The sequence below is a fragment of the Apium graveolens genome, chromosome 11, assembly GCF_009905375.1.
Source record: "Apium graveolens cultivar Ventura chromosome 11, ASM990537v1, whole genome shotgun sequence".
In the NCBI taxonomy this organism is placed as follows: domain Eukaryota; kingdom Viridiplantae; phylum Streptophyta; class Magnoliopsida; order Apiales; family Apiaceae; genus Apium; species Apium graveolens.
The window spans coordinates 193,273,038-193,291,164 of NC_133657.1; the positions used below are offsets into that span (position 1 = coordinate 193,273,038).

Consider the following 18,127-nt stretch of genomic DNA (forward strand, 5'->3'; position numbering starts at 1 on the left):
TCCTTGCTTCTGTGTGATGCTTCCTTTGATTTCCCCTTTTCACATGCTTCACAGAGTCCTTCTTGACAGAATTCCATCTGTGGTAGTCCTCTTACTAATTCTCTCTTGACCAGAGAGTTCATTGTCTTGAAGTTCAAGTGCGAGAGCTTCTTGTGCCATAACCAACTTTGTTCTGATGAAGCTTTGCTGTAGAAACACCTGATTACTCCATCACAGGTAGACTTCAAGTCAGCTACGTACAGATTACCTTTCATTACTCCCTATAAAGCAAGCTTCTCATCTTTTATGTGAGAGATCAAACATCTTTCTGATCTGAAATCAACATTGTATCCTTTGTCACAAAACTGACTTATGCTCAGAAGATTGTGCTTCAATCCTTCCACAAGAGAGATGTTTTCAATGATGACATTGCCAATTTCCAAATTGCTATATCCCTTAGTAAATCATTTGTTGTCATCTCCAAAGGTAACTATAGGGCCGGCTTTCTCAACCACTCATGTGTCTAGAACGCCCACTTTCCAGAATCCACATGATCTTTTCCTTTCTTACCTTACCCTGCAAACACAGATTGATTAAGAAAACTTTGGTACCCAAGATTTCTTGGGTCCTGAAGGTTTAGGGGTAGAAACAGTATCAACAAATGAAACCTTGACAGGCTTAGCTTTCACTTTGACTGACTCCTTCTCAGTTCTAGAGACGGGAGGAACTACAGTCTTAGCCTGTGTGTGCTCATTACCCATGTTTGTCTTAGTGTCAGTGCAAGTGCTAGCAGTTGCATGAAAAGCTTTAAAATATTCAGACATGGTAATAAATGCACATGGCATACATCCAACTACACCACAGGGCTCATGAAAGCTAGGCATGTTAGGCATGGCAGGCATATCAACAGGGTATCCAACCAACTTATAGCATTTTTCCTTAGTGTTCCCTTTAATGTGACAGTGACTACACTCTTAAACAGGATGAGCAGGTCTGTTACTGAATCTATTTGGCACATAAGTTGAACTACTAGATGAGACCGGTTTGTACATGTTAACCATCATAGCAACAGGAGAACCAACAAAATTCTGAGTTTGCCTTTACTTTTCTTCTTGCTTAAGAAGCATGAAAGCCTGATTTACAGATGGCCATGGTGTCATCATCAATAATTGTCCACGAGCTATAGTATAGCTTGAATGCAGTCCCATTAAAAACTGAATCAATCTGGTTTTTTTAATATTTGCTTCCCAGACTTTAATGGCACCACAAGTGCAGTTAATTGCAGGTTCCAATGCACGAATTTCATCCCAATATCCCTTCAGTTTGTGAAAATAAAACTCAATGGAATCATTACCTTGTTCTAGTCGAAAAAGATCTCTCTGAGTTTCATAGAACTTATGGGCAGTAATAGCAGAAAATTGTTCACTAAGTTCACTCCAAACTGTGAAAGCATTATCCAGATAATTCATGTTGTTGCTAATTTCATCAGATACCGTGTTCAAGATCCAGGTGATCACCATATCGTTAACACGTTTCCAGTGAGCAAACAACGGTGAAGATTCAGCAGGAGCAACAAATTCTCCATTGACGATGACATACTTGTTCTTCGATGAGAGAGCAATTTGCATAGAACGCTTCCAGGAAGCGTAATTTTCAGATCCAATTAACTTTTTGGAAATGAGAATTATACCAGGTTGATCATTATTGTGAAGATACAGAGGATGAGAATTATTATCAATAGATTGTGATTGAGTTTGTGTATCATTCTGGGTATTATCGATAGATGGAACTGAATTGGATCCAGTGTTTTGAGAGGTGTTCATATTATTTAACACAACATTAGCATATGAATAACAGTGAGACATTCAACTGAGTAATCTCAACAGATTTAATGAAGCAGATATATCTCGAAAAGCTAGAGAGCTTGAAAAACAAGGTTTAATGGAGATAGGGATGGAATCACAAGAAAACTATTCGTAAAACATATCAGATTTAACGATTATAACAAGCATCAGGTTAATCATCAAAACATCATCGAAACTTAAGCAATTAATCATAAAAAAGGATGAATTACTCACAAATCGATGACGAAAATCGATAAAAACTCGTAGAAAATTAGTGCAGATGCGGAAGATAGCTCTAATACCATCTAAAGATTGATATTAACACCACATCCATTGCAACAGATCATACAGAATCAATGAAAAGCATTGTTCAGGTTTTACATATTGCAGAAGAAGATTTTTGTTACAGATAGAAAAGAAAGAGTAAAATGTTATATAGAAAAAGTTAGTTACAGATCTGAAATATTCAAGCCTATATATAGCTGCACATCTTTCTGTTATGATACATGATTGCTAGATGATAAGTGGTGCGATGTGACTAATAAGCACACTATTGATAAACACATGTGATAGGTTCAATACCAAGTGTAAACATTATTAATAATTACCCAGTCATCCTCCCTACTCGATCATATTTTTGTCCGGGTATTTGGGTAAATACCAATTCATGCTATACTGGATTTTCTTGTAACTCGACCAGTGGCTTACATACGCAACTTAGAGTATCTTCAACCACGTAGAATCCTTAGCTAAAAATCATTAATACATATTATAAATAAAAAATATAGAGATTATGTTAAAAACTTCCATCTCTAATGGTACATTCCCCTTATTTATAAATATAGTCAACTTCTTGATCCTAGTTATATTTGTTGAACCACTACAGACCAGTAAGAGCATCTCCAATGGGGTTGGCTAAAATGATATAAAATACCGATTATCTAAAATTTAATGAACATGTAAGCAGTTGTACTTTAACGGAGGTGTCTATAATGATTGGCTATCTTATAAAAATGGTATGTTAATTTTAATTCAAGTTGTTATAAATAGATTATTTAATTTCAATATGGTAATAGATGATGCGGAGTTATGTTAAAGGGTCTCTAGTGGTTCAACAATTAGGCCAATAAGATGAGCTTGGCTAAAATTTTAACTAATGGGAATGTACCAGTGGAGAGCAATTTATTTTTACACAATTTCTATAATTATATATATATGCTATATCACCTAGATGCTCTAAGAAATTTGTAAAAAAAATTAACCATTTATTGTCATATTGAAGTAATATATTTTATTTATAACAACATAAAATTTTAATAACATATTATTTTCAAAATATAGCTAACCAATATAGTCAATACCATTGAAGTATAATTTCATATTGTCCTACAGTTCAATTTAGCAACCAATTATGGCCAACACCATTGCAGATGATCTAATAGCCAGAACACAAGAAGATTGAATCGCTGCGGATAATGATCATATAAATCGAGTTGAAGTTATGCGCAATTATATGTCCATCAGAAGTTACAAAATAGAATTTAAAATTTTATCATATCAATCAATGATGATGCTACATGTATAATTTACATGAATGAATTCCAACTTTACAGACCTTGGTTGTTTCAACAAATAGCTTATTCTAACAAGCTGACCTCTGATAATGGAACATCAAGCATTTTAGCTGTAGCAGCTGAATTGTTTCAGTTTTTGCCACCATAATATAAGGGAGATCCATTGGCAGGGGACGAGAGGCAGAGTTTCTTGTTTTGGGCGTTTGGTGGTAGAAGGGTGCCTGAAAATAGCGGGGCTGTAGAAGAGAATCCTGATGATGCTGCAGTTGAAAACACTGGTACAGGGGTGACAATGCCCTGGCCATTCATTTGCCATGCCCAATTGGTGAATCCTAGTGAAGGACCAGCTTCGCCTTCTGGATTTCTGGTTGCCCTTTCCTGTGGAACAACAATACATCTCCATCATTATACGCGGGGACAACTAAAGGACCAGAACTGGTGATTTACTCCATGTATCCCTAGCTAAATCCATTAACTTATATACCAGAAATGTGACATTCACAAATCACAAGGGTTGAACACTACATTTTCTGCAATTTCATTAAGTTTTCAGTAGAAAATAAGATTGCAGGCGAAATATACTCGCTCACAGTTATATATGTCCATCATGTGGCAATTTACTTCCTATCCAACAAGTTTAATAGGATCACGGACTCTAAAAAGAGCAAGGAAAATTTCTGAAAGAAATTCTATAAGAGGCTATAGATGAAGGTATATGTATTCATGCAGCAAATAAATATACATTTACAACTTTTGAAAAAGGACCAGATAAGTTAATAACCATCTGCAAACCTAAGTAGTATCTTTAACCATTTTTTGATGTAATTTCTGCTAGTCCACTACTGTATAATGATTGGCTTCAGTAAACATATTACAACTATTGTGCTCAAGTGACCAATCAAAGATTTAATGATATATATACAAACAAAAATTTACCTCGTAGTTTGCAGAGAATCCAGCATATATGCCAGGCCAAGTAGGATGCTGTTTCGATCCCACTGTTGCAGGAGCAGAAACAAAGCTTTCGACCTATGAAATAGAGAGATAAGACAAGGGACAAAAAAGGTTAACCAAACTGAACGAAATTCACATAGGGCTCAGCCTATGCAATGGTATTAGTTCCATTAAATTTAAAGGCATCTAAGTGAATACTAGTATGAAAATTAGATATTATGTCTAAAATGTTCTGTTTTTTTATAATATAAATGTTCTTGTTAACAGACCAAAGTAATGAAATATCAAAATATCTAATGTTGCTAAAAGATGATAGGGGAAGTGAAATTTCTATTCACCTTTGATCTTTTCCCACTATTCGTCAATTCGTAAGTTGCTTCATGGAGTTGCATACTCCTGATATTATCATTCCCTTTCAAAGTTCCAGAAGGGGAATGGATGGAAAGGTTTAATTCTAGATCATGGTGTTTGTCTGCACCCATAGAATAGATAAAAAGTTAACAAAGAAATCCTTACATTGATATCTTGAACATAACTTATGTCTGACTTGTACCTTTTATATAGTTAGACATAGTAACTTCGGCTTCATAGGTGCTGGATTCAAAGTTAGTCACTGCTTCTCGTCCATTACATTCGATTGCAGCTTTGTCATAAGCCCTAGATCACAAAAACGAAAATGAAGATTTTGTTGGATTATAGTCCCAAGAAGAAGCTGAGATTATAAAGTTGAGTTATTCTCATTTCAAGGAATATAAATTGTGATCACAAGGACCTTGCAGCTTCTATTTCGCTGTCGAACAGTCCAAGATACACATACCTGCAATCAAGCATTGTAATCTAGTGGATAAAAAGGCTTCCGATTATTTCTTTGGAAATTTAGGAACTCCCTAATAAACCATCCAGAATGTAGAACACATTCCCAATAGCCATATCATAGTTCAAGACACAAATCAATACAATAGCATACATTCTTTGATTGCGATAACATCATTTAACTAATACTAACAATAACACTTTAAAACTGTGAATCTCACTTTTTTCCGAGTAGTTGACCCATTCGAGCTTCCCAGCGGCCACATTTGTGCAGGGTCACCCCTCTGAATTTTGAGCTCCCGCGTGAGAATCCATTACTCTGGCGACGGAGAATATGGACAAATTCTTCTTTCGTCAAGTCCTTCATCTGTAGATCAAATTATACGAACTTACATCAAATTCTGAACTTTACCATTCAAATATCATGTTGGATTAATAAAGAAGACCTTGATCTCTGTTACTATTACCTGTTGCAAATCATCCTCATAGTCACTAATCGTAAAATTGATATCAGCATCAATTCCCCGAAATTTAACCGCAGCCCGATCATAAGCTCTGAATTGCAATATCCAAATTTTAGCAAACCCAAAATTCCAAAATAACATTAACTTCTTCAACAAAATTTTATTCATTAAAATAAACTCTCTCTCACCTAGCTGCAGCATGAGCAGTGTCAAATCCCCTATAAATTTAACAAACACCACAAGAAAAACACTCATTAAACACAAATTAAATTTGTAGATCAATTAAATTAAAACCATTTTAGACACAATCAACTGCTTACCTAAGTAAACTTGCTTCCCACAATCCCTACACAAATTATGAAAAAAAAGAAAAGGAAAAAAGATCACCAATTAAAACATATTACTAAACCAAAACTTATTAAATCACAATTATTAATGTGAACAATTTTATTTCACATCATATTACTAAGTAGAAAATACAGTAACACATATAGACTAAAGTACAATCAATCCATCATGTATACATAAATAGACATTTGATACATGACTTATACATCTATAAATAGAAATGACTTGCATAGCACTTTATATAAACTCCGATCAACAGTTACAAAATTACGGTCAAAATTTAGTTAATTTGACGAAAATAACATATAAATAGGAATGGAGAAAATACCATATATGTGATTCCCAACGACCAGTTCTCCGATAAAACGTAACACCTCTATACTGCGAGCTCCTCGACCTCGGTCCTCTCCGACTCTTCCTCGCCGCCGGTGCTGGCTGCACAACCACCGGCGGTGGCTTCTCCTCAATTCTCTTCAACCGATAATCAAGCGGCACCTCAGGAACCGATAAGTTCAACCACTGCGGCCTCATCAACGACTTCGACGACGCCTTTTCGTTACTCAATTCACCTGCGATCACCGGAAAAAGCTGCAATTCCGGCGAACTACCAACATTTCTATCACATTTTTGAAACATCATGTTGAAGTTGAATGAGGAGTTTGAGTCGACGGCGTCGCCGCCGGTGCTCGCCGGAGCTTCGTCGACATTGACAACGGAGGAGACGGAAGTGTCGGAAACAGAAGCTTCTAGAACATTTGGAGTAACCGAATTATGGTGATCATTAGTTTTGTATTGAACTGAGATTGTGTCTATATTAAGATCCAACATGTTTGTATGTTCTTGTAATAAACCGGTTCGGATTTATAAAGAGATCGGATCTGGATGATCCGAGTGTTGCAAATGAAAGTGCAGATTTTAAGACAAGTATATGAGAGGAGAATTACAAGTATGTAGGATTGCTTATAAGTTGCATTTTACTCCACACCACTTGTGGGGATCATATATATTTTAGTTGAGCAACAAGACTACGAGGAAGATATTTTGGAAATAAAATGTTAATTGAATTAATGAAGATTTTAATTAAAAATTATGTTTAAAATTTATTTTTTTGTTAGTTATGTTGGTATTTTATTAATTTGCTTCCATTTAATATTTTATAATATTTAAAAGTCATGGATTAAAATATTTGAAATTATGACTAGAATGATGAATAATTTTTTAAAATAATATTACGTAAATTATGCAATACTAAAAATAATAATGTAAATATTTACAAAATTTGATGGTTCCTGAAAGTAACATTGATGTTAGCTAAGGTTGTAATAAAAAGAAAACAAACATTTTATATCTATAACTGGTAACGGGATGACGTGGTATGTTCTTATTGGTTACAAACACACCAAAATGGACGAAGATAACATTGATATCTCTGAACATAAACAACCAGTGGTGTACACATATCCTAAAATGGGAGTATTTAATAAAGGACCACTTGCAATTATTGTATGCATATTTTCCTTGTTTATACATGAGGTGGTCCCAAACAACAATTGACTATAAACTAATTCATAGAAATAGCTTTGCTAAAGAGGAAAGTTATTGTCAATGACAATAAGAAAAGGAAATAAAGTTAGATTATAAGTGTCGTTTGTTTTCATTCTTAAGGAAGTACTACGTTGTACTACGCAGATATGTTCATAGGTAATGAGTTGTTTGTTTCATTAATTTACTCATTCTAAGTACTTTTATTTACCCTTTCCATTGTTTGACTTCTCCTAAATTTTGATATTAAAAGAATATATTTATAAAAATTTAATATATAAAAATAGTTGTGTTAAATATTGGATGTTGGAGGCCTTAATTATTTGAGTATTGTATTACACTTTATTTTAAAAATAATCACATACGTACTTATGTGTTATTATAATTTTTTGATATTAAGTATAAATTTTGTAAAAATGTTGCCTATTTCTTCAAGAGTATTTTTCAAAATTGAGATTTCACAAATTTGTGTTTTTTTATATATTTAATTTCATACTTGAGTATAAATGAATATGGACGGTGAAATAATAACAAATGAGTCACTTGTTTTATATATTTTTATAAGAGTAAAGTTCTATGGAGTCCAACTTTAATTGGAGTCCTCGGAGTCCATATATGTTCTGCAACTAAAATATAGCTTAAAATATTGCAAAACATATTATTTTTCGACAAACATCACTATTCTATCAAAAATCTTGTAGATTGCATACATTTTACAAGCAGAACATTGCAAAAATATATATTCTACAAAACATATTTAGTTTGCAGAACATAAATGTTCATGTTGCAGAACATATTGCAGAACATACATATTGTACCGTAAATATATGATATTTGCATGATTTTGTTGAAGTTATGCTATTTGTGTAACATGTTTTGCAAAATAACACGTTTTACAATATATTTTATTTGCAGAACGTAAATGGACTCCGAGGACTCCGATAAAAAGGTGGACTCCATAGAACTCAACCCATTTTTATAAAGTGTATTTAAGTTATATATTTTTCCAAATGGCAAAAGGTTGTCCTTTCGCTTTAGTCAAAGGCCAAGCAACCCTATGGCTACCATTCCATCCTCTTTCTATGTTAACATTACATCACCAATCATTTTCAAGATATCAAATTCAGAGTCCTTCTCACAACTATTTTGTGATTCAAAATTCTCTCACTAATATACATTATTATATGAAAAACCTTTAAAATGGAACTTGATTAGGAATTTCAAATTGATATATACTAATATATTTATATTGTTAATTTTTTCTTTCATTTTTAACTCCATCTTTAAGCTTGTTTAATCACATTTATTTCCCTAATTTCCCTCCTAAGGACTTCTACCATTTGAAGAACTTTGTTTTGTTTTCCAAAACATGTTCTAGCATCTTCTGTTAATTGATTAAGAAATTGTAGTTTACTTCCTCTGTCCCAAATTAGTATGTGTATATTTAGAGATTTTGACCGTATATTTTTTTAAATTATTTTAATAAAATTATGGATAAAATTTAAATTTTAAATTTTTATTCATAAAAATATTAAAATAATTAATAAAAATATACAGTTAAGGCATTTTAAATAATGTGTAGAAATCGAATCAAATAACTAATTTGAGATGAAAAAAATATTAAGCTATTTTAATTATTTTTTTGTTTACCAAGAATAGATGAGCAGTGGTGTTTGAATGCTTTTGAGACATTTAAGTTCAAATCAAAATTTTGGGTAATTAACAAAAAAACATAACTCCACTAATGATTTAAATATATTTTAAAATACTATAACACTTCTGGAATGTCCTATTTTTAAGGCAGTATTAATTGAGCCTTATTTTACTTTTAATAATAAAAATATATTGTTATATCATTTTTCGCCCTTCTTTTCTCTTCCATCTATTTTTATATTTCAAATATATTATTATTATAATAATATAAAATAAGGTGTCAAAAAAAGTAATAATAAGGAATAAAAATATGATTAGACCTCGATAAATGAATAAATTCGGAATAATAAAATTTTATTTGTTTAAAGAGATTATTCATTTATGAATATTAAAAATACATTGTCTTTATAAATTTGCTTATAGATTCTATATTAAAGAGATTATTTACCAAAATAAATTAACTTGACGAGATTTTTCATTTATCAATATTTATTTATCATGATTCTATATTATGTTTTATTGTTGAAGTTCATGTTTTAACTTGATAACATATTATATTTTATAATATTTTTGAGGCAACTATTAGAATATTCTCCGAGCACTGGAGTTCAAACCTGATACAAGGTGATGTCATACATGATGAAAATGCACATTTAGAGACCCACAAGTGGATATAAAATAGAATAAAATTGTAATCCAACATTTAAATTCTCAATGCATGCCATGAGTTTGAAATATTAGCTGTTGTAATCTGGCGATGGTTTAAAAGATGAAATCTACAGCAAACAACAATGTTCGAGGAAAATGAACCTTTTAGACAATCAGACAAGTCAACCATTTTCGACATTATACCTGATAATATTGGTATACTATACGCGAATACGGTACAAAACGATACGAATAATTAATGTTTGGGTTCGAAAATTTGGTACACAAACATCAAAAAAATACGAATATAATTAGTGTCGGGTTTGGGTTTCCAATATAGATACACGACACGGAACGAAAGTACACGAAATAAATAAATAATTAAATTTTTGAAAATATATATTTTACATATATATACTAAATACCAAATATGAATTTTACATATTCTAAATAACATATATATATATATTTATAAATACTAAAATATATTTCATTTTTCCTTGACTACGTGAGTGGCTACTTCACCATTTAATTATCTATTGCATTTTTTAACAATTAATATTTTTCGTATATAATCCGTGTACTTTAGTGTACTAAAACGGGTAAACACGAATATATTAGTTCCGGGTTAGTGTCACCAAATTGGTACACGAATGCAAATCCGGGTCGGGTTTGGATTTAAGGTTTAGTACACAAAAACTCGAAAGTACACCGAACGCTTGTACACGACATGGAACGTTGTCGGGTCTAGTCGACATGTATTTGAAATCAACCCGAATAGATTGAGGCTTCTAACAGTAAGATCCAGCAATATTTAAATTCAAAATTAAATTTTAAAAAAATATTTGATTCATCAATATATGAAATTTTGACTAAATATTTTGAAAAATAATATTTCATTTAGGCACTTTTCTAACAAAATTGTTTTATGAAATAAATTTAAAAAAACATTCAATAATTTTAATTTTTTTTATTAATCCGGTATCCGCACCAACTTTTACGTATCTCAACTAATCCTGATGACCACTAGCACACTCGTAAGTCATACCCACGAATTCGTATCTCTTAACAGATTTGAACTTATAATCTGGAGCTCATAAGCCTTCTCTAAACCAGCTAGGAGGGTGTCAATAAAAGAGAGAGAAGGGCAAAACCCCGTTCTATTGTGGAGGGAATAATGGTAGTGGCAGCAGATGCCAAATGTAGACCGTTCAACTGTTCAAGTATCCTCTAAATGGGCACACAAAGATTTGCAAGAAAGTTGTCATGTTTTATAGATCGAACAAATTCTATTGAATAGTAAGTAAACAATGAAAATCTCTCTAAATGAATATTATTCAAATTTGAAAAGACTACGCATTTAACAACAACAAAAAAATTATTTCTTTGTTCCATAAGTGATATTACTTATGTCAAACTATGAAAAATTTGAAATATGATTTACACATGTTTTTGATGCAATTTTTTAAAATTAATTGTCAAAAATTGATCATTGATATTAGAACTTAAACTTTTAAGTTGAAATCTAAATCATTTTCTTAATATAATCCATATAGAAATTGCAATTAAATTAATAGTTTAAAATGGGTTGTGTGGGTTTATCCCGCATTAATAAGATAAAGAATGGTGCAACACTTTTTATAGTACCATTTGCAAAAGTAGTGATAGGGTATAAGAGACCCGACTAGGATTCAACTTTGATCTAAAGGATACCAGGCTCGATCGATGGACCGAGACCCCCCTCTCCCAGAACAATCAAATGGAGAGACTAGGCCCGGGCCCGTCCCATGACCTGGATCCGGATCCAATTCAGAACCCGGACCTAATGCCTACCCGGATCCGGATCAGGGCTCAGACCACCATGAGGGGGGTCCCAGCAAACACATGCACATCCCACAACCCGCCAAGGAAGGGCACGTGGGCACGTGACTATGACAGCTATCAACAACCAACATACCAGACAAGCACGGCGCGTGTCAGAAGGCCGTTGGGACACTCTGGAGGTGGTCCTCCCCTAGACACGTGTAAGCGATCCACTCAAGCCAGGCGTCCTCCGCTCCCAAGATCCAATAGCCCAGATTTAGAGGTAACTACCCCTAAACCCTACCTTTGGGCTATATATACCCACAAGGCTGAAGGGTTTAGGGGTTGGAAAAATACACAATCTTGCACACTCACTCTCTCTCATATATTCATACACACACAGCAGCCTTTCCATTACATACATACATCTTCATCTTCTCCAAAACCATGTTCTTATTCTTACAACGGAGGCGCCGTAGGAGCCAAACCCCCCTTCCGGTGTTGTTTTGCAGGCGCCCAACCAGCAGCTACACCTCACTTATACCCTGAAGGTCCAGGAACGGCGTCGGACGGAGTCGCCCGCTCACCGAAGTTATCATTTGGCGTTAGAAGGAGGGGCGCTCCATCCTTGGGTCTCGGTGCCCCTGGATTCATCTTCATCAGCAAACTCTTGAGAGAGTCCACTTTTAAGGCTGTAAGAACACAAGCAACCATAACCTTTCTTGAATATGAATGCTCATTTTAGCCACGTTTGTGTGCACTCGTTACTTTAGGCCACGTTTGTGTGAGCACGCTCTTGTTTGTTAATTTTGGTTGTTTAGGGTTTGATAATCTTGATAGTCTTCAAGCCTGGGGTTTAATAGTCTTGATAGTTTTAAAACCCAGAACTGCTTTAACTTGCATATTTTCTTTGTGTTCTAGAGCCTGCTATCCTTTTTTAGTATTATTGTTAGTAAAGCCCAGAAAGTTTGTTTGTTGTTATTCTGGAAATTTTTTGTAATCTGCAAAAAAGTAACCTCAGATCCACATTTGTAGCCTCAAATCTTGGTCAGTTGTTTGTACAGCTAGTAGGCCCTCCGCCAGTACCCATATTCAGGATCAAGACCCCTCTCAAGTTCAAGAACCTGGAGGAGAGAGGGAGACCTTCCAGGAGCAACCACTGACGCAGCATACCCCGGTCAGGGATGCTAGAAATGTCATAGAGCTCAATCAGTACAAGTACACCAATGTTCCAGTTGCAGAGGAGCATATGGCTAACTTAATAAGCCATGAACTTGCTGAAGCAATCAGGCTCTACAGAGATGAACAAGCCCGGGCTCAGATAGAATTTGAACAAGATGATGAGCAAGAAGAGTTCGGGGACTCTCAGCAATCCAGGAGATCTGTCTTCGACCGAATTGGGGCTAAGGCAAAGAAGAATCAAAAAGAGCCTAGTAAGAAGGAGACAGAAGCAACCAGAAAGAAAAAGTTAGAAGAAATCAGAGAACAGATAAGAAAGGAAGAAGAGGCAAAGCTGGAGCAAAAAATTCAGAAAAGAATACAGCTGGAGGAGGAGAGGCTCCTAGATAAAACAAGAGGCAAAAGAACTCGGAGGGACCCTACCCCCGAACTCATTTCTGATGACGAAGAGGAGGGCCAGAAAGATCTTAAAGACATGATTTACGAGCTCCAGAGAAAAATGGAGAAAGATTCCGGGTTGGAAGTTGGGGAGACCCTCACGCCCTTCAGTCACTCCCTAGAAGCCATCCCTCGACAGAAAAATCTCAAACACTACAACTTCGACTCTTTCGATGGATTGGGGGATCCGGAAGAGCACCTCAACTACTTCGAACAAATAGCTCAGATATATTATTACAATGACTTAACGAAATCCAGATTCTTCACCTCGACCCTCAAAGGGGGGTTCAAAGATGGTTCAGCAGAATCCCATCAAGAAGCATCCACTCCTGGAAAGAATTCAGAGGAGCCTTCCTTAAAAGATTCAGAGCCAATAAAATACATGAAATGCACATGTGCCACCTGGAGACAATCCGCCAGTATGATAACGAAACACTCTCAGCCTATATGCGGAGGTTCTAGGAAGCCATCAACAAAGTTTCGAATCTCGATGAAAGGGAGGCTCTAAGCATATTTGGAAGGAACCTAGATCCAGAACACAATGAGAGGTATATTGTGGAGTTGATAAACAAAGAGCCCCAAAGCTTGGCCGTTACTTATTCTATGGCAGCCCGGTTCATAAAAGAAACAGACGTTCTCCAGGCGATGAGAATGACTCGGAATGGAGGAAACAGGAACAAATCTTTGATGACCAACCGAAAGGGGGTTACCATCAGGAGAAAAAGTTCAAATAAAGCAACCAAACCCAGCAGACAAATGTTGTACAAAATACTCCAATATTTCAAAGATTGGGTCCGAAGACAGAACCCAAAAGCGATCCCGGTCCACCTAGGCAGGCAAGGGAGCCTAGGGAAGAGCCAGAGTGGACACCACTAAACAGGACCCGGGAAGAAATACTGAATGAGATCAAGGGAAAGCCATTATATTATCCTCCAAAGCCAATGCAGACTCCCCTAGAGAGCAGGCCTTACAACAGGCAATGCGACTATCATGAAACCTATGGGCACAAGACTGAAAATTGTCTCTCTTTAAAATACTTCATTGAAGATCAAATCAAGAAAGGCAACCTGAATCAATACATCTCAAGGGAGACAAATCAAAGAGAAGAAAGGCAAAGGAAGGGTAAGAATATAGTAAATGTGGTCCTAAGAGGGTCACACTTTCCCCCTAGGAGCCCGGGCTCAGGAGATGAGGTGTTCTCCGTCCAATCCTACCCGGAGATGATGATCTCATTCAGCAGCAAGGATTATGAAGGAGTCAACCCGAATCACAACGAAGCCTTGGTTGTAACACTAGATATCTTTGACAACGAAGTAAGAAGGATGCTAATTGATAATGGATCTTCAGTAAACATACTCTTCAAGCATACTGTGGATAGGATGAAGCTTGGGAGCGTACGCTCCAATGAATGCCAAGAGGACCCTCTGTATGGGTTCGGGAACAACTTGGTCCCGATCCAGGGAACTTTATACTTGCCAATCATATTTGGATCAGGCCCAAACCAAGTTACCCATGTGATAAAGTTCTACGTGATCAATACTCCTTCATCCTACAACGGCATAATCGGGCGCTCAGCCCTGACCAGGATCCAAGCAATCACCTCCATATCACATTTGAAAATCAAATTCCCAACTCCAACCGGGGTAGGAGAAATCAAGGGAGACTATGAGGTAGCTGAAAGATGTTATAGCAAGGCTCTGGTAATGGCCGAAACTCATCAAGACAACAAGAGAAAGGCCGTGGTGCTCCGGAAACGGTAAAGTATCAAGAAACATCGCCCCCACTCAAGGGATGATGCGAGAAAAGAAGTTCAGATCATAGAGTCCCTCTCAGACCCAAAAGCAACCAAACAAAGCTCAGAAGAGCAGAAAAGCATCCAAGTCACAGAAGGGATTGAATTGAGCCTAGGCCTTGGCCAAACCAACCCTATTGTACAAGCAACCAACCCTGAAACAATTGAAGTAGGGGAAAGCAACCAAAATGAGATGACAACCCAGGGTCAAATCTACATGAAAAAGAATACAGAGGCCCGAATCCAACAGTTGGTATCAAATATGGACCAATCCAAGATAGAGGCCGCTGTAGAAACGGAAACAATTCTGATCAATACAAGCGAACCTTCCAAGAAGATAAAGATAGGGTTCGGGCTCGAGGCTAATTTCAGAAAAGACCTGGTATCACTACTCCAAGGGTATTTTGATATATTTTCTTGGACCCCAAGAGACATGCCCAGGTTGGACGAATCAATAGCGATGCATAGCTTGGATGTCAACCCCGAGAGGAAACCAGTCAAGCAAAAGAGAAGAAATTTTGCCCCAGAAAGACAGAAAGCAGTTGATGAAGAAATTGAGAAACTACTCAAAGCCGGAATAATATGCGAAGTCAAGTACCTGGAATGGTTGGCAAATGTTGTGATGGTGAAAAAAGCAAACGGGAAATGGAGAATGTGTATCGACTACACATACTTGAACAATGCCTGCCCCAAAGACCCCTATCCCCTTCCGAATATTGATCAGTTGATCGACGCAACATCCGGGCACGTAATGCTAAGTTTCATGGACGCCTACTCGGGGTACAATCAGATCAAGATGAACCCCAAGGATATCCTAAAGACAGCCTTCATCACCCACAGGGCGGTCTATGCCTATGTGATGCTGCCTTTCGGATTGACTAATGCGGGAACAACATATCAAAGAGCAATAAATAAAATCTTCAAAGACCAGATTGGAAGGAACCTGAAATCATATGTCGACGACATGATTGCAAAGTCTACAAGCATCCCCGGGCATATAGGAGACCTGAGAGAATGCTTTGACAACTTAAGAAAACACTCATTCAGGCTCAATCCAGAAAAATGTACATTCAGAGTAGGGGCAGAAAAATTTCTTGGATTCATGATAAGCAACCGGGGAATTGAAGCCAACCCAGAAAAGATAAAGGCAATCCAAGAGATGAAGCCTCCCAGAACACAAAAAGACGTGCAGAAGCTAGCAGGATCATTGGCTGCACTCAGAAGATTCATCTCAAAGTTAGCCGAGAGATGCCTACCCTTCTTTGACCTGTTAAAAGGAGCAACCAATAAGAGAGAAGTTAATTGGAGCCCAGAATTCCAAAGAGCATTTGAAGAAATCAAAAGATACCTTTCTCAACCCCCGTGCTCACCAAAGCCCAGCCCGGGGAGCCCCTATCCCTTTACCTATCAGCAGGGGCCCTGGCAGTTGAAGCAGCCTTGATCAGGGAAGAGAACGGCAAACAACAACCAGTTTATTATGTGAGCCAAGTGCTAAAAGATGCGGAGACCCGATACCCGAGGCTAGAAAAGTTTGATTTTGCCTTGGTCATAGCATCCAGAAAGCTAAGACACTACTTCCAGGGAAGGGAGATATGGGTTGTAACTAACCAACCCTTAAGGAAGATAATACACAAGCCATATATCTCAGGAAGATTGGTGAATTGGGCAGTTGAGCTTAGTCAGTTCAACTTGAGTTTCATTCCAAGAACAGCAATCAAAGCCCAGGCTCTAGTTGATTTCATCATAGAATGTAATTTCCCCGAAGAAGAGCCTGTGCCCATGAGCATTGGCCCTGGAAGAAACATTGATCAAGACATAGGAGCCTGGGCTCTCAAAGTTTATGGTTCTTCAACCAATGAAAGATCAGGGGTCGGGCTCATCCTAAAGAGCCCAGAAGGATTCATAATCCAAACAGCAATCTCCTTTGGCTTCTCAGCAACAGACAACCAGGCAGAGTACGAGGCCTTGATTTCAGGGTTGAAGCTAGCAAGAAACTCAGGATCCAGGATCTCAAAATCTACAGCGACTCCCAGATCGTGGTAAAGCAAACAAATGGCGAGTACATAGCCAAGGATCCAGTTCTAGCCAAGTACTAGGCTTTGGTCCAAAGCTACCTCGCCTCTATACCAAAAACCCAAGTCATCCAAATATGCAGAGAGGAGAATTCAGAAGCTGATGTACTATCTAAACTTGTTCAAAATTCATCAGACCTGGATTGCTCCGTCTACTTCGAAGAATTGCAGAAACCGAGCATAGAGTCTGAAGAGGTCATGGAAATAGACAACAGTCCGAATTGGATGACTCCATTTATTAACTACCTGGAGAAGGGAGAGCTTCCGGAGGATAAAGGGAAGGCTCAAAGGTTAAAAGCAAAAGCTTCAAAATTCTTCATCGAAGAGGGTATACTCTATTGCCGGACATTCTCCTCCCCAATCCTAAAGTGCATAGGCCCAGGAGAGGCACAGTACTGTCTTATGGAAGTTCATGAAGGAATATGCGGGGATCATGTGTCCGTAAAGGCCCTAGCTCACAAAATCATAAGACAGGGATACTACTGGCCAACTATTCACCAGGATGCAATAGAATTTGTGAAAAAGTGCAAGGAATGTCAGTTATTCAGCAATGTCACCCGGATGAGCCCAGTCATACCCTCTTCAGTCTTGTCACCAATCTCATTTGTTGTATAGGGCATTAATATCATGGGACCCTTCCCCAGGTCCAGAGGAGGCCTCGGGTACTTACTAGTCTCAATTGATTATATGACAAAATGGGTAGAAGCAAAGGCAATGAGAACAATAAACCAGCAAGATTGCATCAAGTTCATGGATAACATTCTGATGAGGTTCGGGATCCCGAAAGTACTGGTCTTAGACAATGGACCACAGTTCGTTGGTTCAGAATTCGAATCCTACCTTCAAGAACGGGGTATCCGGCACAAGAAGTCATCTGTAGCCTACCCTCAAGGGAATGGCCAAGTCGAAGTAACCAATCGAATACTTCTCCGGGGGATCGAGAAAAGGCTCAGGGAAAGCAAAACCAAATGGCCAGAAGAATTGCCTAACGTACTCTGGGCATATAGGACAAGCCCCCGAAGAA

General features: G+C 36.9%; 3 protein-coding genes across 3 annotated transcripts; 1 reads left to right on the forward strand and 2 right to left on the reverse strand.

Moving 5' to 3' along the window:
* Nucleotides 1-1,079: 1,079 nt before the first annotated feature.
* Nucleotides 1,080-1,802, reverse strand: LOC141696372 (uncharacterized). The gene has a single exon (XM_074500522.1). It carries the CDS (start codon nt 1,800-1,802, stop codon nt 1,080-1,082), a length of 723 nt encoding a protein of 240 aa, XP_074356623.1.
* A 1,548-nt stretch (nt 1,803-3,350) lies between these two features.
* On the reverse strand, nt 3,351-6,967 carry LOC141697689 (ethylene-responsive transcription factor RAP2-7-like). The gene is made up of 9 exons (XM_074502188.1): nt 6,305-6,967; nt 5,942-5,974; nt 5,817-5,846; nt 5,632-5,719; nt 5,386-5,531; nt 4,905-5,008; nt 4,690-4,823; nt 4,334-4,426; nt 3,351-3,775 (listed from the first exon to the last, which is right to left on the reverse strand). The coding sequence occupies exons 1-9, from the start codon at nt 6,802-6,804 to the stop codon at nt 3,527-3,529; spliced, it is 1,377 nt and encodes a 458-aa protein (XP_074358289.1). The 5' UTR covers nt 6,805-6,967; the 3' UTR covers nt 3,351-3,526.
* An 8,524-nt stretch (nt 6,968-15,491) lies between these two features.
* Nucleotides 15,492-17,718, forward strand: LOC141696373 (uncharacterized). Its single transcript, XM_074500523.1, has 3 exons — nt 15,492-15,779; nt 16,613-17,007; nt 17,187-17,718. Exons 1-3 carry the CDS (start codon nt 15,492-15,494, stop codon nt 17,716-17,718), a joined length of 1,215 nt encoding a protein of 404 aa, XP_074356624.1.
* Nucleotides 17,719-18,127: the final 409 nt, after the last annotated feature.